The sequence below is a fragment of the Cervus elaphus genome, chromosome 32, assembly GCF_910594005.1.
Source record: "Cervus elaphus chromosome 32, mCerEla1.1, whole genome shotgun sequence".
Taxonomy (NCBI): domain Eukaryota; kingdom Metazoa; phylum Chordata; class Mammalia; order Artiodactyla; family Cervidae; genus Cervus; species Cervus elaphus.
This window is the reverse complement of record NC_057846.1, coordinates 46,845,211-46,869,315: the sequence shown is the minus strand read 5'-3', so window position 1 is coordinate 46,869,315 and position 24,105 is coordinate 46,845,211. Positions and strand designations below refer to the sequence as shown.

Sequence of the window (24,105 nt, the reverse complement as noted above, 5' to 3'; positions counted from 1 at the left end):
GAATGACATTTTGTTTTCAGTGTAGTATCCATACGCTTTCGGGCAATTAGCAGAATTCTAAAGACCTCAAACTACAACTGAATTTTGAGGTTAAGAATTTTAAATAAGGAAAGAGGTTAAAGAAGGTTCAGAAAATCTGTAAAATTTGTAAAAAAAGAAATTCTAACTAGTCCAGCAAACAGCTGTTTTGTAAAATAAAATATCTCCCTGCATTTTATGTTTTTCCCTAAGACTGGTCAATACTGTGCATTTTAAACTGTAATACGGAGATTCAACAAAAGATAAAGTGGGGAATCTTAAAAGATATATTTCACACTTTAATTAGAAAATTCATAAGAAAAGGTGCTAAAAACCAAGAAAAAGTTAAGCATGCTTCTATACCTGTATCAACCTTAACTGCAAAACTGATGAAGACCCCAGTTACCCCAAGTGTAACAAATGACATGCTTTAATCCTGTATGTGACTCCTGTTTAAGGTATATTAACATATACACCTAGAAGTAGGGAACTCATAAGTAAAGAGACACTTATTTGGTTATGTTTTCAACACTGTCACTGAGAAGATGTGCAATCAAAGAAAAACTGGAAATCAGTGTTCTAAGGACTGGACTGACTCGGATTACTATTCTGTCCCACTAGAGACAGGTGGTCCCTCTGTTCTGTTACTTATGATAACTCTGTACTAAATGAAGCAGCTCAGATACTTCATACAAAGAATTACTGTTACCAAGAGCAAATCCTTAAGCCCTTCACAGTTGACTAAGCTTTCACACATGCCATATCATCTGACTCCCACAACCACTTAATATCATTACTAGTTGATTCAATACTAAACCGCTTCTTGGAAGCATTCCTCAACAAAGTTATGTTTATTATTATAAATAAGTATTAGCTGTGAAGCTAATGAGAGGGGAAAATATTATAAAGACTTAAAGGTTAACCTAAGTCAACTGAGGTACAAAAGAATATGCTTTAGAAGAGTTAATCTTCTTGAAAAAAAAAAAAAGCTGGGAAACCACTCATCAGGAATTATATAAAAAGGACTGTCTCTATCCTGTCTCTTCCTCTGTTGGCCCCTACCACCTTTATCCTTTATTTTTTAGAGACAAACTTAGGACACTCCTAGCCCACACTAAGGGATGACTCATCACCTGGCTACTAGGAAAATGAGGTTAAAGGCTCTGGAATTATCCAGCCGGAGAAAAACAGATTTAACAACTGACTCTATATGTAAGGTTCCGTTGTATTGAGGAAAGCAACAAGGTGTTTTATAAAATTAAAACAGGACATGAGTTTACGTTTGCTACTGATAAAAGTACTACAGAAAAACCATTACAATTTTTCTGACAGTGAAAATTTATGAGTAAAATGCTTAAGGACCTTTATTTAAAAGGATTTTTGTAAGCAGGATAATTTCCTATTAAATGAAGTCATCTAAGCAAAGCTTCTGCTGTTTCAACACTTTGAAAGGAACAAGTCAAGGAAGGCTTAGCTCTAACGTTACCATTGGAGCCAATCGGGGTCTGGATGCCTGCCCTTCACTGTTCCCTGGAGGCTGGGTCACCCCGTCAGGGTGTGAAGAAGGTGCTGTAGGAAGCTGAGAGCTGGCTGCAAGGTGCTGAGATAATTCTGTTTTGTGGCTCTTCTCTGATCCATCCAATCTGCTACTTCTCTCTATGGCAATCAGGTCACGGATTTTCTGCAGCTGCTCCACTGAAGCTTTTTTAGGAAAGATAAGATGTGTTTCTCCCTGGAATTTAAAAAATTAGGGAAATATATATGAAATGGAGCCAACACTATAGAACACATCATACTTTAAGAATCATTCTCTTTGTACCATTACGGCACTTTTAAAAAAAATTACAGGAAAAGGTATACCAGAAAATTAAGAAAATCTGTCTCCTTTTTAGCATCAGATGTTTAGCCTATCTTATTGGTTCAAAAGACCTTTAAAAATATTCTATCTCTTAGGAATACTGTAATAAGTCAGAAAGCCTCCTAAGGACTGCAAAAAAAGCACATTCCTATCTTCTCTGTAATAGGATATGATACAACCATTCTCCATGAAATTTCCTACAAGATCACTGGTCACATAAAATGAATAAGTTATATAACAACCTTTGAATCTTCTCAAGTCTTTAAGAATAGCTGCATGATTAGAAGTCTATGGGGTCCACTAATTCTTCCAAAGTAACAAAAATTATACCCTGACGGTCATTTCAAAACTACAGATTGCTATTTAGTAATACTAAGGTGATCCAAACAAACAAACAATAAAAATCCAATTCTTTTAAGAAGTAATTCATTTTATGAATTCACATAATACAGAGTGCTCTAAGGTACAATAAACATTACAAAAAAGCTCACAATGTAAAACAGTCAGCAAATTACAAAACAAAAAGTAAAATGAAAATATATTCAATCAAGGTTTTAGGTGTCGAGAACCAAGAGCATTAAAAACCAAGAGCATTCTACCAACTGCAAATAGGAGAAAACAGGTGTAACATGCAGCAGACCAATCTGCAGATCATGAGCATTTAAACTAAACTCCACAATTGAGAATGACTGTATTTCCCTGCTGATGACAGATCTACAGGAATCACCTGACCAAGACCTTAGTCAATAATGACATGAAAGATCAACTCCAAGTGAATCCTTTTTGAAAAAGCTGGGACAGGCCAGCGATCTCCATGTATTACCCAAAATAGCCGTTAAGAAAGATCACTATCATTTATTGCACTTACAACATGTTTCTAGGTATTGTGCACACATTATCTAAAGAATTCTTATAGCCACCTTGAAAGGTAGGTACTAGGTTTAGCCCCGCTTTTCATATGAAAATATGAAGGCTCAGAGAAGTTAAATAACCTGTTTGATGTTCTGAATAACCGTCAGTGAAAGGATTCACACAACTGTAATTGCTATGTTGTAACCACCTCTGAGACTGAACAGATCAAATCCCACAAGCCTGTACAAATAGGTGGAAGGGTAGAGCCAAGTATTACGACAGTTGCGATGATTACGCACACGATGATTGGCACAAACTGGAACACACTAATCTTCCAACATGAGAAAGGAACCACCTCCTATCTATGACAACGTCTGGAAAGAGAAACCAGATGCCTGGTTTAAAACCAAACAAGGCAGCCTCTAATCTTGCACAGTGTGCAGGGCAACACAGAGGAAAGATGACACCATGGACAGGCAAAGGGGAGCCCCACAGGCAGCGGTCTGCCTGGGCCACAGCTCAGAGAGGCCCCCCTAATACGGTGGGGGGTGCCATCCCTTCCATCTTCTCAGGACCAGTCCTGAAAGAATGTGTGATTATCAACCAAGTGTCTGTACCAAAAAGTTTAATCAACATCACTGCATTTTCGTAAAAGGACAAAACTACAGGCTTAATGCATGAGATCAAACATTTTAAGAAACCAACCAGGATTTCAGTATTTGACAAAATCTGTGTTTCTCAACACATTCTTGCTGAGACGATTCTCACTGGTGGGTGTGAGTCAACCCTGTCCCTGGCCCAATAAATGCTGGTGACATCTTCCAGTCATCCAGACAACCTAAACTATGATGCCCACTCCTCCCTGGGGGTGGGTACGGCTCCTGGTGAGAACCACTCCATTAAGCTGGCCTGATGGGTCACCCACCCTGTGAATCACTGTCTTTCTACACCCCCTCCTCAGAATTTTCATAAAAAAGAATAGTCTCAGAGTCGAGTGAGTCCAAAGCTGTCAGGATTTTAATGAACAACTGAAAATTTCAGGCTAGGTCTTGAATTCCCACTGCATCTCAAAGCCTACCAAGTTTCTTTCTGGAGGCAAAGTTCAGTTTCAGTTCTATTGGCTAACACTGATAAAACATTTACTTCTACAGGTCCTAAAGTGTGAAATCCAAAGCCAGCCAGAAACTCTAAATATAAATTAGTCTGAAAACAGGATAGTCTTATCTGAGATTGTGATTCCGTTTGTGTCTAATACTACTCCAAGTCTCAACCTGGCTTGTCACCTGGTACTGGTATAACCAACCCACAACAAGTCCGCCTGGGGTGGAGGGGTTGTGTGCGGTATGGGATTTCACTGCTAAAACCAGCACATTCCCAGGCAACTGCAACAGCTGGCCACCTCTCCTGGAACTCAAATATCTGCTGAATGAAAGATAAATCTGATTCCACTGAATTTTTAACAATAAAATTTAACAATAAAAAACTAGTAGTCTCCAGTTGTCATTTACTTACAGTGAAAGTCGCTCAGTTGTGTCCGACTCTGTGACCCCATGGACTATACAGTCCTTGGGATTCTCTAGGCAGGAATACTGGAGTGAGTAGCCTTTCCCTTCTCCAGGGAATCCTCCCAATCCAAGGATTGAACCCAGGTCTCCCACATCCCAGGCAGATTCTTTTTTTTTCTAAATTAATTTACTTTTATTGAAGGATAAATGCTTTACAGAATTTTGCTGTTTTCTATGAAGCCTCAACATGAATCAGCTATAGGTATACATATATCTCCTCCCTTTTGCATTTCTTTCCCATCTCCCTCCCTAGCCCACCCCTCTAGGTTGATACAGACCCCTGTTTGAGTTTCCTGAGCCATACAGCAAATTCCTGTTGGCTCTCTATTTTACATATGGTAATGTAAGTTTCCATATTACTCTTTCCATACATCTCACCCTCTCCTCCCCTCTCCCCATGTCTAAGTCTATTCTCTATGTTTATTTCTCCACTGCTGCCCTGTAAATAAATGTTTACCATTTTTCTAGATTCCATATATATGCATTACAATATTTATGATTTATATATATTTATATCACATAATTTGATTATATGATAAACAATATTTATCTTTCTCTTTCTGACTTACTTCACTCTGTGTAATAGGTTCTAGGTTCATCCACCTCATTAGAATTGACTCAAATGCACTCCTTTTTATGGCTGAGTAATATTCCATTGTGTGTATGTACCACAAACTCTTTATCCATTCATCTGTAGATGGACATCTAGGTTGCTTCCATGTTCTAGCTATTGTAAATAGTGCTGCAATGAACAATGGAATACTTGTGTTTCTTTCAATTTTGGTTTCCTCAGGGTGTATGCCTAGGAGTGGGATTGCTGGGTCAAATGGTGGTTTTATTCCTGCTTTTTAAGGAGTCTCCATACTGTCTTCCATAGTGGCTGTATCAATTCACATTCCCACCAACAGTGTAAGAGGGTTCCCTTTTCTCCACATCCTCTTCAGCATTTATTGTTTGTAGACTTTTTGATGAAGGCCATTCTGACTGTTGTGAGATATCATCTCATTGTAGTTTTTGATTTGCATTTCTCTAATAATGAGAGATGTTGAGCATCTTTTCATGTGTTTGTTAGCCATCTGGATGTCTTCTTTGGAGAAATGTCTGAGTCTTTTCCCCACTTTTTGATTGGGTTGTTTTTCTGGTATTGAGTTGTATGAGCTGCTTGTATATTTTGGAAATTAATCCTTTGTCCGCAGGCAGATTCTTTATCAGCTGAGCCACCAAGAAAGTCCATGCATACTGGAGTGGGTAGCCTATCCCTTCTCCAGGGGATCTTCCCAACCCAGGAATCATTTACTTAATTTTCCTATCATTTAACTCAAAAATTTGCATTTCCTTGAACAAAATTAGCAATTTTCTCAATCTTCCCTGTCTATAGTTTTAACTTCTTTATGCTCAGATGCCTGTGAGCAGCTACCAGCGGATGACACAATAATTGACACTATCCTGCCCTCTCCTTTGCAATCATCACAGTTTTCTTCCCTCTCTCCCTGATACCTCTACTTGAATATTTAACAGTGTACCAGTTATAATTATCCAAAAGACAGCTAGTAGTTTTTCCTCCTCTGACACCTGCTACCCTCCAGGACTTTTCTGTCTCAATGAATGGAACTCCTATCCACATAGTTGCTCAAACCAAAACCTAGATGTCACCCTGACTTCTTCCTTCCCCTCATACTCCACACCTAATTCATCAGCAAGTCCCACAGACTCTGCTTCAAAAAGAAATCCAGGATTTCCCTCATCCCCACTGCTGTTGGTCTTTAATCCAACAAATATTCACTGAGTGCCTATGTGTGCTGGTCCTTCCCCAGGAGCCAGAGCACAGGAAACACAGACAGAAAGCCCACCATCACAGAATTTACACAAACCACTGCCATTTCTCAGAGAGACGAAAACAATAAGCTTTCTAAGTGGCCTCCAGGCTTATCCCTCACCCTCATGCAAAACATTCAGAATATTCTCTCTACAATGGCTACAGCAATCTTTAAAAATATTCTTCCCTGCTTAAAACCTTTCACTGGCTTCCCATCCCACACTGGCTTCCCATCCCACTTGTCACCAAGTTGTCTTTACCACAGTTCCCCAAACTCCACGCCCACACCTCTGCCTGCCTCTGTGGCTACTTTCTGTGCCAAAGCTACACCTGCTAGAAGTCCTCTGCAGGGCGAATCTCTGTGACTGAAAAGCCCTCACTTGAGAGTGTCAGGGACCTCAACCGCTTCTCCTCCCTCAGGTCCCAGCTCAAATATGATTTCCCGGGCCTCCCCGACCACTCTTCCTTACATGGCTGCTCCCAAATACAGCGGCTTACAATGTCTTTTCAAGCCTTACCACATCTATGCTTTCACATCTGTCTGTCTGCCTTATTGGAATGCAAGCTCCACGTGAGACGGGATCTGTTACCTCTTCACCACTGGATTCCTAAGGCCTGAAGCAGATGGGGGGAGGGAAGCAGAGAGGTAGGGAGGCAAGTGCACCCAAGGCCACAGCCTTGCCAGCTCTAATTGCTACTGATCACTCAGTCTCTAGAACCAGCTTTGATATCTTTCAGTACTCCATAAACTAGAAATGGCTAAGCATAGACATACACACAGAAAACTCATCATCTAGACAGCTACTTTCCTGTGTCATAAAATTAAACTATGCCACAGACTCCACAAGATGGAAACACCAAACTTTTTGTGTGACCTAAAAATAAAAACAAACACAAAACACTGAGAGTCTTGTCTCCCGTCACAGAGGAGAACCCTTACGTGTGGCAGCTAAACTCGACTTTTCTGTTTTTACCCTTTTCATTTCTTCCTGTAGACAGGGGTTGGAGGCCATTCTTCTGTGCTCACATAGCAGATTTTGGCTCAAAGTCTAAGAAGAGTCACAATTTAGTCCCTGGGTTGTACGTCTGACCTCCCTAAAGGACTGAGATGGTAAGAATTCTCCCCATGGGAGAGCAATTATATTTTACTGTGATTTTAAAGTATATTTACTGTGATTTTTCAATGTCCAATAAGTGAAGAAATAACTAGTTCCATAGCTTTCCCGAACAAATCAATTAAAAAATATTATCTTGTTTAGAAATCACTGATCAACATTACAATGAATGCTCTGTACAGAAACTGCAGAGAAAGCCACGAACACACTTACCTCTTCAAATCCCATTTCAAATAAACATTCAACAGCTCCTCTGACAGGCAAGAGTCGAGTAGAAAAAGTTGTGTTTCCAATCCGGATAGATCTGTATTTTTCATCATTAGGGTTTCTGATTTAAAAAAAAAAAAAGTCTGATTATATATAACAATTTATAATTTTCACCATGTTTTTACATTTTTTCTACGTTTTACACTGGCTATATTCCCTCAAGGCAGTAGAGATTCCGACTCTACAGACAGCCGCTATGGAAGGACACCCTGATCTGGTGATTCTTCCCTCAGGGCACACTTCGCACACCATCACTGTTCACCTTCACAGCTGATCATATTAATGCTGCCAGGAGGGAAATACATGCAACTTTCTATTTCTGTGCTGTTAAAATTAAAGACTTTGATGAGTTTTTCAGCTGCTAAGAAGAAAAACTCAAAAAAAAAAAAAAAAAAAAAAAGAAGAAAAACTCATGCAAGCTCCAGACAGGGGAAGAAAGTTTTGCCTGTTTTGTTCTGATGGATCTCAATCATCAAGAGTAACACCTGACATGTAGATGATGTTAATAATTTAGTTTATTAAAAATTAATAAATGCTTGTGAAATGAATACAAGAAACTAAGAAGTTACATAAAAATGAACCAAAGTTCCTCAAATACTACTTCTGACAAACACGAACCTAGTTATAACTTAACAGTCATTTGATTTTTCTTCCTTCCCTAGGCCAATGGTTTTTACTACAAGTCTTGTTTCAGCTCAAGATATATTTTTGTCAACAATAAGTATGGTAATAATATAAAATGAAGATTTGAATTTCTTTTACAATGATTAAGATTTTGAATATTACACATGGGATGAGACCAGCACATGAAACATCTTTGAGATTTTTAATAATCTTGATAAACCAGAAAGATTGTTAGGAAAAAAAAAATAAAAGGTTAAAGACAATCATGGAATTATACTCAAAAAAGGCCTTCTGAACATAATTCAGGATAAGTAGGTTTCATATCTGACAGTGACACCTTTAAAAATGGTGAAACTTAAAGTGTTAGTCACTCAGTCATGTCCAACTCTATGTGATCGCATGGGTTGTATCCTCTGTCCATGGAATTCTTCAGACAAGAATACTGGGTTGCCATTCCCTTCTCCAGGGGATATTCCTGACCCAGGGATCAAATCCAGGTCCCCTGCACTGCATGCAGACTCTTAACCGTCTTGCGCCGCCAGGGAAGTCCAGTGATAGTGGCTTCCGTCAGCACAACATTAAGGTTTCTGTGGCTGCGTAAGGTGTCCACAGAGGAAGTCCTGAGGCCATCAGTCTGGGGTCTGGAATGGCAAGGTGGCCAAATGCTAGCAGATAACCAGTCACCTTAGTCCTAAACTTAACATGTTCTCTAGATACTGTGATATAAAAACAAAACCAAAATAGGTATTTTAATTGTGGAAGTTTCAACAAATTTCACATTTGTTTTCCATCAAGCAGCTCCTGTTGCCAAACTGTCATAAACACTACATGAAACTTTTTTTAAAACCTCTTTTCTTTAATTTTAAAAACTACACAAGTTTATTACAAAATATTCAGAGACAAAAGCTCTAAAATAGTGTTAAAGTGTCCAGATTGGTGCTAATCTACTCTTTGCTATTCATCCATGAGGAATACAGAAATTGAGAGCATTCAGTTATTATTACAGTAACTTGACATTGCCATGCAATTTTCATTGTAATTTACAAAAGTTATAGGTCTACAAAGGATTGGAAATTAAAAACAAAAGCACTATTCTTCATTGCAGGTCATCTGAAAATGACAGATAACTGTCATTTTCTGTCATAAAATGACAGAAACACAAGGAGAGACAAGTGCCTTACTATTTTATTCTGTGTATTAGATCAGTTTCTAAGTCTTGGCAATACTGACCTTTGGCCTTTGTTGTGGGAGCTGCCTGGGCACAGCAAAACGTTTAGCCTCCCGGGCTTCTCTGCTACACTAGGTCACAAGCATGCCACTCTTCCTTACAATGTAAACATTAAACGACAGCATAACCGCACCTTTATCAAAGCTGGTTACAGATAAATGAGGCATCTTTTCATGATTCTCAACACCTCCCACAGGGTGATAAACAAAGCAGTACCACCAGGATGGTACATTCCACTGGTGCAAAAGTGCCAGAGCTCTTAATCTACTTTTTCCCAACAGTTCCCAGATTTCTACATAATCAAAGTCTTTTACTGCGCTTAATTTTCTAATTTTTCTTCCCCTTTCCACTAGTGTTTAAAAATTCTTATAAAACTTACATGAGCCATTCTGATACAGCTTATTATTTTGATGTGTTTCAAAGTAACTGTCGATGCAGCATCTTTGATATGGGCTTTGTACAGTTTAGATTGTCCTCTCTAGCATCTAGGCAATTTCCTATCTTTGTACACTATCTATGAACCTCATATATTATTCATCTGTTTTTCTCATTCAACACATATTGCAAACAAAAAAAAGGCAATAATGTCCAGTTACCCAAATATCTTCCTCTTTTAAAATGTGTTGAGCAGACCGGCCAGAGTCGTGAGTATAGACTGATGTGAAAATCAACCTCTGAAGCCCTCAAAGGCTTAGAGAATTTGGCTCCAGGACCTTCAGGTCTCAAATCCATCAACTCCCATTTCCTGCCTTTGGAAAAGCGCCACACACACAGAGGGACACACACACACACGCCTAGACATCTAGCTTCGCAGTTTAAGCCTTGTGCAGTCACTCTCCTTGACCTCTTTACTACTCTCCTTACCCGGCGGAATCTAAAGCAGCCCTAAGGATCACCTGCAGTTTTGTCTGATCTTCCGTTAATTCTCTACAGATTTTTCTCAAATTTTTTGTGCTATAACTCTTTGATGTTTTTCTTCCTATCTCTGCTGACCACTAATTATTTCCATGACTTCCAGTATTTATCTTGCTGATTAGCAATTGTTTTGTACCTTAGCTTGAGGTTTCTTCTGGTTGCTGGATGATGCTGTTGAAGAGATGAGGCTTGAAAGGGCAGCAAAATTTCCTGAATCTTACTCAACCGTCACTCTGAACACATTTTGGTGTCTTGTGAGTTGTCTTACCCACAGGTATCACCAAATTGTTTCATCCATAGAAAAATTAGTCTTTGTATTTACAACTAATCCCTTCATGTATCACACAACCTTGTTGCAGCAATGGATCTTGCATAACTCAATGAAGCTGAGTCATGCCACGCAGGGGCACAGACAGGTCATAGTGGAAAGTTCTCACAAAACGTGGTCTGCTGTATGCAGTTCAAGAAGCAACAGTATTGGACATGGAACTAGTCCAGTGGACTAGTTCAAAATTGGGAAAGGAGTACATCAAGGCTGTATATTGTCACCCTGCTTATTTAATTTATATGCAGATAACTTCATCTGCATGTCGGGCTGGATGACTCACAAGCTGGAATCAAGATTGCTGGGAGAAGTATCAATAACTTCAGATCTGCAGATGACACCATTAATGGCAGAAAACAAAGAGAAACTAAAGAGCCTCTTGATGAGGGTGAAAGAGGAGAGTGAAAAAGCTGTCCTGAAATTCAACATTTAAAAAAAAAACTAATAAGATCATGGCATCTGGTCCCATCACTTCATGGAAGACAAAAGAAGAAAAAGTGGAAACAGAGACAGATTTTATTTTCTTGGGCTCCAAAATCACTGTGGACAGTGACTGCAGCCATTAAATTCAAAGATGTTTGCTCCTTGGAAGGAAAGCTATAACAAACCTAGCCAGTATATTAAAAAGCAGCGACATCTCTTTGACAATAAAGGTCCATACAGTCAAAGTTATGGTTTTTCCAGTAGTCACATATGGATGTTGGACCATAAAGAAGGCTGAGTGACAAAGAATAGATGCTTTCAAATTTTAGGGCTGGAGAAGACTCTTGAAAGTCCCTTGGACTGCAAGAAGATCAAACCAGTCAATCCTAAAGGATCATGAATATTCATCGGAAAGACTGATACTGAAGCTCCAATACTTTGGCCACCTGATGCAAAGAGCCTACTCATTGGAAAAGACCCTGATGCTGGGAAAGACTGAAGGCAGGAGAAGGGGGCGGCAGAGGATGAGATAGATGGTTAGATAGCATCACCAACTCAGTGGTCATGAATTTGAGCAAACTCTGGGAGATAATGGAGGCCAGAGGAGCCTGCTGACAATTTACAACTGAGTAGTAGGAAAAAGCCCTACTTTTCACCCTAAAAGTCATAATCAACTGTATTTCTAAGACTTTAACACATGTTAGCAAAAAGCCTCCCACTGAGTCACAGCTTTCCTTTCCTCAGAAAAGGAAAACTTAAATGTTTCTGCTTCAGAATTTCTGAAATGCTAGGAATTAAGTATATCTGAGCAATTTACTTGTCCTCTTCTTCTTTGGAATGCACAATCCCAAAAAGACTTCTCACAAGTGGAAACTTAGTACATGAGTGCATTCTATAATCTTGTATTTTTATCACTCATCACAGAAGTCATTTTGTAGGTCATTTGAAACACTATTTCTTAGTCCTTCTGAAAAACTGTTATTCTGAAGTACAAGTAAAATTTCAAAAACATCTCTCTGCCTTTAGAATCATCTGGGAACCATCTCTGGCTCTAACTTTACCATTCTCTGTAGCTGACAACATGGGAAACATGTGCACATAACCCAGCTTAACAGGAAAACCTGAATGAGAGAAACAAACAACATGTGTGCCATGTCCTTTATTTATTTCTTTCTTCTGCGACAGTTTTATAATTTAAGTATTGTTCTTTCCTGTTAACACATTGTTGACCAGGGGATTTTTGTAGAAACTAACACCGGTGGCCAACGATTTATGTAGTTGAGTACTGAAACACTCTGGTCAATAACATCTGGGTAACAGAAGATGTATTAATACATCTCTGGTCAATAAGTTGTTAAACATGAGGAAATTGATACCCAGAGTTTACATAAATCACCTATAATCACATTCCTAGAAAACGGCTGACAGGGACTTAAACCCACTCACTGGTTTGATTACAAACACTGTCCACCATACAGTTGCCAACAAACTCATCCATTCTCAATTAACTGCCTGGCTCAGTTTCTCCAGGTGTCAATGGTAACCCAGATGAGAAATCAGAAGTTATTTCAGGCGTTCCGTCTCCTCCCATTACCAGCTGTACCCCTGGCACTCAGTCATCAAGAATTGCCAGCCCCCGCCTACAACTGTCTCTCCATTCATCCAGTTACACACATGCTGACTGCAACAACTTCAGACGTGAAACCCATGCCTTCTTACATCATCATTCTACACGAATCTCTCATTATGCTCTGAGTCTAGAAACTACAAGTGCTTTCTGTTGCATATCACGTCAAATACATGTCATCTTATCAAACCTTTCTTCTCAAAACCACATCAGGTCCCTGCTATCTCCTCTCATATAAATATGTAAGCATTTAAACATCATCCTCGAATTGTCCTCCAGATATTATGCTATGGCTATTTTCTGTATCTGTGTCTTTCTCCGAGACATATTTTCTTTGAAGAAAGAAACCACTTTCCATTCTTAGCCCTTCCCAATCATACCCAGTGCAGTTCATAACCAGTAACTGTGTGCAGTTTGCAAAGGAAATTAGTGGGAAATAAAATGTTTTTTTAAAGAATGAATGAAGCAAATTTTCCAGGGAGCCCATGTGGAATGTTAGTAAAACTATTACAGATTCTTGAAAGGTGGATACTGAGGACAGTGGATTTTTATCAAGAAGTTAGTGAACTGAAAAAAATGGTTCTAACCCATGGTATATTGTGCATGCAAATTAGCATATACTTCATTCTATAATTTCACGAGCTTTATGACTTAGTTGGGGAACAGGATAAGCATAATCTGAAGCAGAAATTTAAAATTTAAACCAAATTATTATTTTCACCTGTGTGCAGTGACAAATATTGCTATTTAAAAACAAACTGCAAATGAAATTCTCCTTTTAGCATTCACCGTATAAAATATTATAAAATAACTACCCTGAGGTAGTTGCAAGGGATATCAAGACAACACCCTCCCTTATCTCTAAGGTTAAAGGATTTCCTAAAGCATCAAAACAAACAGAAAACTGGGGTCTCCTCTGTTCTCTAGCATATCTGTAGTGCAGAAAGGCTAAGGGCTCAGGAGGTCTGGGGCTTTTCTGTTAACAAGCAAGCTAGTAAATGGACTTGGAAGGGGAAGAAAACGTGGCTCCCCGCCACCAAGATCAAAGGAGTTTGAACTGTAAGACTATGAGAACAGGGAACTAATATTACTACTTAAGACAAACTAGAACAGATAGTTTTTCACACAATCTCCACCTATATGAGTTCAACTTCTAACTTCTTTTTATAGACAAACATTTTTTTAAGATAGAAAACATAAGCCACGGTAAAGACTGTAACATACATGAACAGTATGCCAAGTTTCTTCTATGAGTTTGGTAAACATTCATAGTGATAACTGTGATGCAAAAGGATTTCCTTCCTCACAACACCTTGATCTCAGCATCTGTGGTTTCACTGGGTTGAAAACAGAAGTGAATCCTCATTGTAAGGCCAACTCCCTGTTCCCAATAACGGGGTTTGAACAGCTGGGTGGCTCCCCAGGCGGGAGGTCCCTGCGGCGGATGGGCTCTGGAGAACTCTGCCTCGGGGTTCACTCAGGGCAGAATCCTCCGGCATTGGCCTTGAGCTCTTAAGAGCTGTTTGACCTCCTGGGGTAGGGAAATCGAGCCGAGAAGGTGTCACAGAGGAAGGAGACAGCCCCCACATAGGTCACAATCGTGCCGCTGTGCACACCGCACCCCTCGGAGCAGCTGGCTCAGGACAAGGGCTCCATGTGTTGTTCCTCCGCTTCACCTGTAAAGTCATCAAGGTGACCTGTATGAAGAGCTTCCCTGGTGGCTCAGCTGGTAAAGAAGCCACCAACGGATGAGGGAGACCCGGGTTCGATCCCTGGGTCGGGAAGATCCCCTGGAGAAGGGAACGGCTCCCCACTCCAGTATTCTGGCCTGGAGGATTCCATGGACTGGATAGTCCCGTGGGGTAGCAAGGAGTCGGACACGACTGACCGCCTTTCACTGAGCATTGAAACTGCCATGGCTTAAAACACTGCACTCGCAACTAACGTCTCCAAAATCAGGTCACGTGAAATCTAGAGCCTTGAAGCTGAGAGGGAATCTCCTTTTCAGACTTCATGCCAACACACTGCGCACCAGGGGTCGGGGCGGGCGGAGCCTTCACAGGCGCCTCTCTGCCCCCCACCTCAGGTGCCCTCTGCCCCCCACCTCAGGTCCCGTCTCCCGCCCCCACCTCAGGTGCCCTCTGCCCCCCACCTCAGGTCCCGTCTCCCGCCCCCACCTCAGGTCCCTCTGGGCACCACGTGGTGGGAGCTAAGAGACGAGGGAAGTCGTCCAAACTCCACTTCCCGACGCCCCCAAGCCGCGAGGTCCCTCGAAGGTCTGGGGGTGAACAAAGCGCCCCCAAACAGGGCTGCCCTCGCGGACACGACGGCGGCGTGAGGATGCCCGCAAGACGCCGACCGGAGAACGGCGCGCCCCTGACGAACTTCTCAGCCGCCTGTGGCAGCTGAAGGCGCCCGGCGGGGAAAACGCACGCGGGGGGCGTGAGACGCTTGTGGCCGCTTCTGTCCGGACTCGGAAGACGGTTCAACAGCCGGAGCCCCGGGCGCGTCTCCCCGTCCCCGCCCCGCGCGACGCCAGGGCTCAGGTCAGGACACCGCCTCCCCTCGGGCGGGGCTGGGCGGGCCGGGTCTCCATCCTGGGGGCCCGGGACCGGCGACCCTTCCCCCGCCCCCGGCACCACCGGCCGGGCGCCCCCCAAGCCCTGGCCGAGCGGGGGCCGCGCCCTGCCTGCTGTCCGCGTCCCCCCGCGGCCCGCACCTGAGGATGTTGTCCGCGTAAGTAAGCAGCAACCTGGAAGCCTCCAGGAACGTCTCCGGGGTGTTCTGGCAGAGCTCAGCCACGGCCGGGGACGCGGAGCCGGCGGAGCCGCCCAGCGCCGCCGCCGCCGCCGCCGCCATGCTCGAGCGCGGCTGAGCCCCGCCCCGTGCCGTCCGCTCCCGCCCCGCGCCGCGCGCGCTCTGAGCAGGCGCCCCGGCGCACGGCGCCCGCGGCCGGCCCGGAGGGCGGGGGAGGGGAGGGGCGGGGGGAGAAGGGCGGGGGAGAGGCGGGGAGAGAAGGGCGGGGGAGGGGAGGGGCGGGGGGAGAAGGGCGGGGGAGGGGCGGGGCTGGTCTTCAGGGGCGGGGCTGGTCTTCAGGTACGGGTCGTCTAGGCGGGGCTGGGGCCTTGTCCCCGCCTGCTGGGGTCTGTTTGGGAGCTTCGAGGTTTTGGGCCGAGAGAAACCTGGTGGTCAGGGCCCAAGGATCTTCGACCAGACGGGGATGGGGTCTTGATCGTCCAGAACAAGGGGCTTTGCCCAGGGGTGTTGGGCGTCCCCAGTGGCTCAGCTGTAAAGAATCCGCCTGCCATGCAGGAGAGGCGACTTCAATCCCTGGTCGGGAAGATCCCCTGGAGGAGGAAATGGCACCCCACTCCAGTATTCTTGCCTGGAGAACCCCATGGACAGAGGAGTCTGGCGGGCTACAGTCTATGGGGTCCTGCAGTCTATGGGGTTCTACAGTCTATGGGGCCGCAAAGAGTCGGACACGACTGAGTGACTTCGCAGCAACAGTAGCAGTCTGGTAGTGGTAGCTTCCAGTAAACGATGTCAGGTGTGTGATCTCTGAAGATTTAGCTTCGGGACCAGGGACCAGGTTTGATCACTCAAGAGCTTCTGTGTAACAGTTTCATTAAAGTATGAAAAGGGACAGAGAAGGTTTCTTATCAACCTGCCTAGGAATTGACTCAGTAGTCTGGGCCAGGGGTGGGGTGGAAGGGCTGGTACAGGGGGCCGCGGGCTTTGGCCAGGGCTAGTGGGTGCTGGCTGGTACATTGCGGAAACCTGGGTTCCTCTGTGTCCCAAGGCCAACCTCAATAGATCCAGCCAAGACAGTGGAGAAACTCCTTGTACTCCAACTGCCAGCTTTTTCCCAAATGAAAATATCTTACAGCTTCCTCCTCGCAGGTTGTCAGGCTTTCCTAAATAAATGGGGATGAAAGACCCCAGGAGGAAGGAGCAAGCAGTTTTCAAAACCAAAGGCCTGGCTATGAACTCTGCTGGGATTCCCCTCTATGGATTCCTTTTAGAACTAGATAAATGACTGAAAATCTCTTGCATCATTCCCAGCCCAGATAGTATGATGTTTCTGTAAAGAAGTGTTTTGAAACTGCAGGTTGCAGGTGGTGGACTCTATTGACCAAAATAAAACACAGACCCAATAGTGACAGAATAGGATAGAGGGGAAAGGAGAGACAGCAAGTTATGCATCCCATATAGTAAGGGTGTGTATCAATTTGTGACTTTGTTGTGCAGGTAGAGGCCATGATGAGTGTCCTCTATTCCTCTTAAAAGATGGATCCTAACCTTTTTAATCCATGCTCTGCCTCTCCATGCCTTTGAAAATGTGCTTTACCAATGCCTCCTTTCTTTGCAGAAATTCCTTTCCAAATCTCAACAAACATTGTTTCTTGATGATAGATTTTAAAGGTAAGTTTTTGTCTAAGTTTCTTTAGATATTCTTGATGCTTTATCTTCGGTTTGCTTTTCAAGCTTGAAATTTTCTTCCAGGACTCTGAGCAAGTCCCTGAGCTATACTACCCACTTCAGTTATCGTTCAATTGCCAGATGCATGTGAGATTTTGATAAATATGTAATATTTATATATTGATAAATATAATATTCTTGGACCAGGTTCCAAGAATGGTGTGTTTAACTGATAATTTGTTGTTAGCTGCTGTAACTAAAGATTCCCATGATTTAACATAAGAAATATCTTTCTTGTGCACACAGCAGTTTACCCTTGCAGTTCTCATTTGTCAGTTCCTCCGTGCAGTGATTCAGGGCCCCAGGCGCCTTTCATCCCACAGCATAGAGATCAACAAGCATTTTTTAAAAGGGCCATATGCATGCATGCTCCGTTGTTCAGTCGTGTCCGACTCTTTGCGACCCCATGAACTGAACCCTGCCAGGCTCCTCTGTCCATGGGATTTTCCAGGCAAGAATACTGGAGTGGGGTGCCATTTAGTAAATGTTTAAGGCTTTGTGGCCATAGGGTCTCTGTTTCAACTGTTTAACTCTCTGCCTCTGCAGCAGACAGTAGAGTTTGCTCTTAACACCCCTAACAGGGGGCGTTGGGGTGAACAGCATGCAGTGTTATGCTCCCTGGCAGTCAAATTCTGTGCATAACGTCCTCTGTATATATGTGAGGTTCCACTGTAGCTCGTAGATCGTATTGAGTGGTTTTGAATCTGAGGATTTAACCAAGAGCAGACCATGTAGCACTGTAGCATTTAATACTGAAAAAAATCCATGCATTAAGTGAACCCAGGCAGTTCAAACCCATGTTGTTCAAGGGTCAACTGTACTTTAGAAGGAATGGGTATGGTAAGGTTCCAAAGAAACTATTTACAAAAACAAGCAGCCTTCTGGATTTAGCTTGTGGTTTGTTAACTACTGCTATATGGCCTCAGAGACTTCTGCATTTACTTAGTGGCTGGGCACAAAGAAGGCATATCTGCTTCACGGGCCCAGAAATGACAAACAGCGTTTTCTTTACTGTATCGCTGGTGAAAAGGAAGCCCCAACTAGGTAAAAGTCGGCAGGGGTTGGGGAGGGTGGGAGGCTGGGAAATGTAGTCCTTAGCTGGACAGGGAGCACTCACAACTCTCAAGCAGGGAGGATGGGGGTGGGGGTTGGGATTGTGATTAGCTGTCTCCATCACAAACTGTATTCCCCTGGAGTTTCTTTTTCCATCAACTTATTTATTCTATAATAATCACATAAGGTTACCTATACTATCTAATAGTTAGAATTTTTTTTTAAGATCTAGAACACCTTTTTTTTTTCCCCCAAATAAAATCTTAAGAGAAAACCTAGTATATATAAAACACCAAAGTGGAGGCATTCTAGGATTGAAGCAGGAATGCATATGTGGTGTGAGGAGGAACAGAGTATTATCAACTCAGCTTTTCCCTTCACAGGTGTTGGCCTTGTGAGTGCTTCTGTGGGAAACATGCAATCACAGTGTGAAAACCAGTGCTACAAAATTAATGCTATTATTATATCATACAGTCCATAAAGTCATAAAAATTGTCATTTCAAGGGTAATTCACTGAGTTATTGTTTATTTTAATTCATCTGAAATTTTAATCCTTCCCAATTACTCTCTACTTTGAGTAACTAAAATCTCTCTAGGATACCATTTATGGAGCTATTAAGGAATCTATTATAATAAGGGATTTGACTCTTTCTTTTCCTTGTCTGCTTCTTCTACTTCCGTAAGTTGAAAATATTTTGATTTTTCAGTTTCCTGTAGAAAAATCGAAGATATTAAGCTACTCTTAATCTCTTTATACCCACCACTGCTTCAAACACATAAAAGGATATTCTAGTTTAAAGTAGGTTTGAACTTTCTGTTCTTTCACTTGATTTTTTTTTTTTTTTTGCTTCAGAATAATGAATTTCCTTTTAGGATTCCAGCTTTATTAAGAACACCATCTTTAGGTGACATATGACATATGGTGGCACCATTCTTAGATGAAATAAAGATACGACTCACTAAAATTTCCCTGGGACAGGTTTTGTCATAAAAAATGAAAAGGTTGACCTAAATGAAGACTACTGGCAAGGAGAGGGGTTGAAGCCTTTCAGGAGTATGTGATGATTCACTATTGTATGATCGTATTACGTATGTAACTGATTACTATTTATTGAGCACACACTCTGCAAAGCATCCTGAGATGAATGACATTAAAAAACATTTAATCTAGTAGGAAGGACTACGAAAAGAGTCACTGTGAAATAACCATTTGGTAAGAAATGTGCTAAGTGGTGTATGCATACGCGTATGTGTTTATTCATTCATTCTGTAATTCATTCACTCACCAAATAGTTATGCAGTGGCTACTAAAGGTGCTGTGCTGCACCCAAGCAGTGGCGATGAGCACGGGCCCGCTGTCTTCACAGGAGTCCCTGTGAGTCCGCTCACTGGTTGGACCAGCAGCAGCATCACCAGGGAATTCGTCAGGATGTTCTCAAGCCCCATCTTTTTTTTTTCATAATTTTACTTATTTTTGGCTATGCTGGGTCTTCACTGCTGCGCAGGCTTCTCTCTAGTTGTGGCAAGTGGGGGCTCCTCTCTCACTGCGTCGTGCAGGCTTCTCCTCGCAGGGGCTTTTCTTGTTGCAGAGCACGGCTCGAGGGTACTCGGGTCTCAGCAGTTGCGGCTCATGGGGCCTGGAGCACAAGCTCAGTAGCTGTGGCACACAGGCTGGGTTGCTCGGGGGCACACGGGATCTTCCCGGCACACGGGATCTGTCTCCTGCATTGGCAGTCGGATTCTTTACCACTGAGCCACCTGGGAAGCCCCCAAGCCCCATCTTTACAGGTGAGACCCAGCAACCTGCGCAGTAAGCCTTTCAGGTGCCCAGTAAAGTTTGAGAAGTATTCCAAACTAGAGGAAGGAAAATTCCACTGTCACTGAAGTTTCATGGAAGAGAATGAATTTGAACAGAACCCTTAAATTTGTAGGTTAATGGGGTGGGGAAGGGGCGAACATCCCTGCTGTGGAAGATCACCCCCCCCCCAACCCCGCGGGCCCCGACCCCCCCCCCCCCCCACTTAAGGACAGCATCCTAGCGATCTCTCCTCCTTTCCATTGCCCTAGTTCAGGCCCCACCAGTTTGCACTCTCTTCCCCACTGCCCTTCCCACACCCTCCAGCCCCCTGCACATACTGCAATGATGCTCTTTCTAAACCACCCCTCTGATCATGTTATTTTTCTGCTGAGAAGTCTTCTGTGGCTACCCCTTGCCCACATGTAACCGAGCAAGACCCCTATAAAACCTTCCCAGAATAGACCTCCCCCACCCATGTCCTCCACCTGCCTTTTGTCTGTAGAAAGACTTTAGTCAAAGGGAAACAGTCAAGACAAAACAATACTTTTGCCATTAAACAAAGTCAAGGACCTTTCATCCCTTTCTCAAGGACTATAGACAATATTCTGAGCCTTGGCCTGTGAGCTGTTTTGCAGATTCTGAAACCCCCATCAGGTGAAGTTAATTGCATGCTGCCCACAAGCAGGTAGACCACAGACCAGTTGGAACCAGAAGGTTGATGATGCTGACTCTGGATTACCTCACCACCAACCAATCAGAAGGACGTCCACAGCTGACCACGCCCTGCTCCTTGAACACCATGATTCCTCACTGCCCCGTCTAGGACAGGACACAGTCTTGAGGGCATTTGCCCGCTATGACCCCCTTTGCCTGGCAGAGCAATAAAGCTATTTTTGTTTTTACCCAGAATCTTGCCCCTGAGATTTAATCCAGCACTAGTGTACAGAGACCAAATTTCAGCAATTTAGCACACTCTCTACAGTCAAGTGATGTCACAAATTAGGCAAGAGATTTGAACATAAGTGGCTTTGTTCAAGACAAAAAGGAGTAGCAGGGATCCTGGGGTAGGGAATGAGAGAGTGTACCATTTCCTTCCTAGAGGAATTTAGATTCAATAAAAGAAGGTTGCAGTCCATAGGTTGCAACTGGGGCTGCCCACATACCATCTCTGACCTACAGGAGTAATCCAAAGTCTTCTGCACAAAACCCAAGACTTGTTCCCATCAGCCCATTCTTCACTCTCAGACATTCCCTGTTGCTTTGTCCCACACCTCAAATCCAGTGTTGGCCACACTGAACTACTACCAGCAGGATGTAGAAGATGCCAGGTCTCAGAAGTTTGTTCTGTTCTGCCTGGCAGGATGTCCTTTCCCACCAAGATTACTAGACATTTACTCACCTTCATGATGCAAGTTCAAAGGTCAACTTTTTGGAAGACTTTCCTGACTTTGGAAGGTAGTATTGACCCATAGTATTATATTGTCTCTTTCATATTATTATAATTGTTATATTCTTCTATTACAGCACCTGTTTCAGTACTTTGCATGTATTTGTCTTCACAGCTATTTCCTTCTACTAGACAATGAACTTCTTGAAAGCAAGAACCATACCCTATTCATTTTCATATGCCAGTTTCTGGCTCAGGTTAGGCAGAAATGTTGAAAAGAAAGTACAAGCAAAGATACAGAGATGAAAAAAGAGAAGCTGAAGTCCATCCAGAGGTGATAAGCTCAGTTTTGCTGGGTGTTGGTCTGCACCCCATAGGCCTGCAAACCCTGTACTTGCTCAGCTTCAAGACTGAAAAAAGGGCTCAGGATGAGTGACAGAGACATCGATGGTTTAATGGACGGAAGGATCTTACACGTGTGCCACAGATGGTGGGCAGGTGGGCAGGTCATGGCGGGGGTCTTTGCTTCCAGTGGGAGGGGACCCAGGTTGATATTCGGCTAGCTCATAGGTTACCAGGAGAAGTAAGCAGAGGGGCATATCTCATGGCCCCTTTGATAAACTGTCACGTTGGGTGGAGGGGGGGGGTGGTGGTTCTGATCTAAAGATTAGAACAATCACTAGCTGGGGCTGGCGCAAGTGTGTAGGAAGGTCAGTCATGTGAACAGATATAGGTGAAACAGACTCTAGTTGAGCAGAGCAAGAGAACAGTCATCTTGGGTGGGAATCTATTTTGACAGAGAATGGGAACTATACCTCGGAATACAGTTTTGAACCAAATCACAAAAATTTAAGTAAACCTATAGCTGAACAAGAGACTATGGTAAGTGGGGCCATTTTGAAGGTTTTTGGATAAAATACCAATGTATTTTGGCAAGGAATATGGTACTAAAGGGCTTCCCTGGTGGCTCAAATGGTAAAGAATCCACCTGCAATGCCGGAGACCTGGGGTTTGATCCCTGGGTTGGGAAGATCCCATGGAGTAGGGAATGGCAACCCACTCCAGTATTCCTGCCTGGAGAATCCCATGGACAGAGGAGCCTGGCGGGCTGCAGTCCCCGGGGTCACAGAGTCAGACGTGACTAAGTGACTGAGCACATGCACACACATGGCACTAAATCATACACAGCTATTAGAACATCGTAAAATTCCTCACCCCTTTCCAGACCAAAGATCAGAGGGAGAAATGAAAATGAAGTGACTTATCAGTGGCTTTACTTTTCTACAATATTTTAATCAACTTGTCACTTCTTATCCAAGATAATTTTGTGATGTACAAAAGAAAAAAGAACAGCGTGTTAAAACTGTTAACGTTGCATATGAGTTTGGCTTCATAAAATTTATTTTAGGTCTTTTCACACTGTGACTTGAAAACACTATATCAGTGAAGAGAGGAGACAGCAAATTTGGGTACTTCTCACTCGTTAAGTTTTAGTTGTATTTTATAACTACGTTTGCTTTAATTTCTCTTAAAGTAACTCTACTATCATTGAAAGAAGGTCGCACTAAGAAGTAATGGACCAGGCCTTGGATCAAGGATGACTCAAGCTCATATTAGGGAACAATTTTAGAAAAAGTGTATTTCCAGACACATTTAAATCCATTACTAACCAGGAAAAGCTAAGTTTCTCCCAAAGCCTCTAGAGCTGGGAAAGACGGCAAAGCACTCTACTTGGAAAATAATGCTTCAAGAGACATTGCCCAGAAAGAGACAAATACGCTGACAAGTTCAGATGCAGAGTATATAGTCAACCCTTTATATAAAGGAGAGAAAAGGACAGGGAATTCAGTTGCAGCCCAGTGGTTAGGGCCCCATGCTTTCATTGCTAAGGGATGAGGGTGCAGATTCAATCCCTAGTCAGAGAACTAAGATCATGCAAGCTGCCCAGCAGGACCAAAAACTAAAAAAGGAAAAAGGAAACCAAACTCATCTGGGACAGCACATGAGCTGTTAATTGTTCAGTCCCTAAGTCAGGTCTGTCCCTAAGTCAGGTCTGACTCTGCAACCCCATGGACCGCAACATGCCAGGCTCCTCTGTCCTTCACTATCTCCCAGAGTTTGCGCAAATGCATGTCCAAATGCATGTCCATTGAGTCGATGATTCCATCCAACCATCTCATCCCGTCTCCCCGCTTCTGCCTTCAATCTTTCCCAGCATCAGGGTCTTTTCCAATGAGTTCGCTCTTCCAATAAATATTACCTTGCTGACTTCTTGCATTTTAAACAATACGCTCATGTTACTTTTCCCTTGATAAATTCAGTCAGCTCTGAGCAAATAAGTTGCTGAATTTTTCGAAGACTTGGAAATAAATGTCTACATTTTTCTTTGTTCTATTCCTGTCTTCATTCTTGTCAGACACTGGGTGTGATATTTTGAGCACCACCCAAGATCTGAAAATAAATTTTAAAAGTAAACATAAGTTTATTATTAGAAAGGCTTATTTGTATACTGTAGACAAGACAGAAAACAAAACCAAGCGAAAATAAGGGTGGGAGGAAATTCCCTGGAGGTCCAGTGGGGCTCAGTGCTTCCACTGCGAGTGGCCCTGGGTTCCACCCCTGGAGGGGGAACTAAGATCCCTCAAGTCTCTGCACCGCTGCGGAAAAAAAGGTGTGTGTGGGAGGGACATCACTATTATTGTACATACTTTCCAGACAACACCCCCCCCCCAAAAAAAATCCCCTTTAAAA

At 43.0% G+C, this 24,105-nt stretch overlaps 1 protein-coding gene across 2 annotated transcripts in view; it reads right to left on the bottom strand.

The window, feature by feature from the left end:
* NGLY1 (N-glycanase 1) overlaps positions 1-15,544 on the bottom strand; it is a 55,265-nt gene extending 39,721 nt beyond the window's left edge. Inside the window, exons 1-3 of one of the 2 annotated variants that reach the window (XM_043893539.1) lie at positions 15,353-15,544; positions 7,438-7,552; positions 1,505-1,750 (exon numbers count right to left, since the gene is read on the bottom strand). In XM_043893539.1, coding sequence (XP_043749474.1) covers positions 1,505-1,750; positions 7,438-7,552; positions 15,353-15,492 — 501 coding nt within the window. In that variant the 5' untranslated portion in view covers positions 15,493-15,544. The remainder of the gene's footprint in view (positions 1-1,504; positions 1,751-7,437; positions 7,553-15,352) is intronic. The other variant, XM_043893538.1, reaches the window with a different exon arrangement.
* Positions 15,545-24,105: the final 8,561 nt, after the last annotated feature.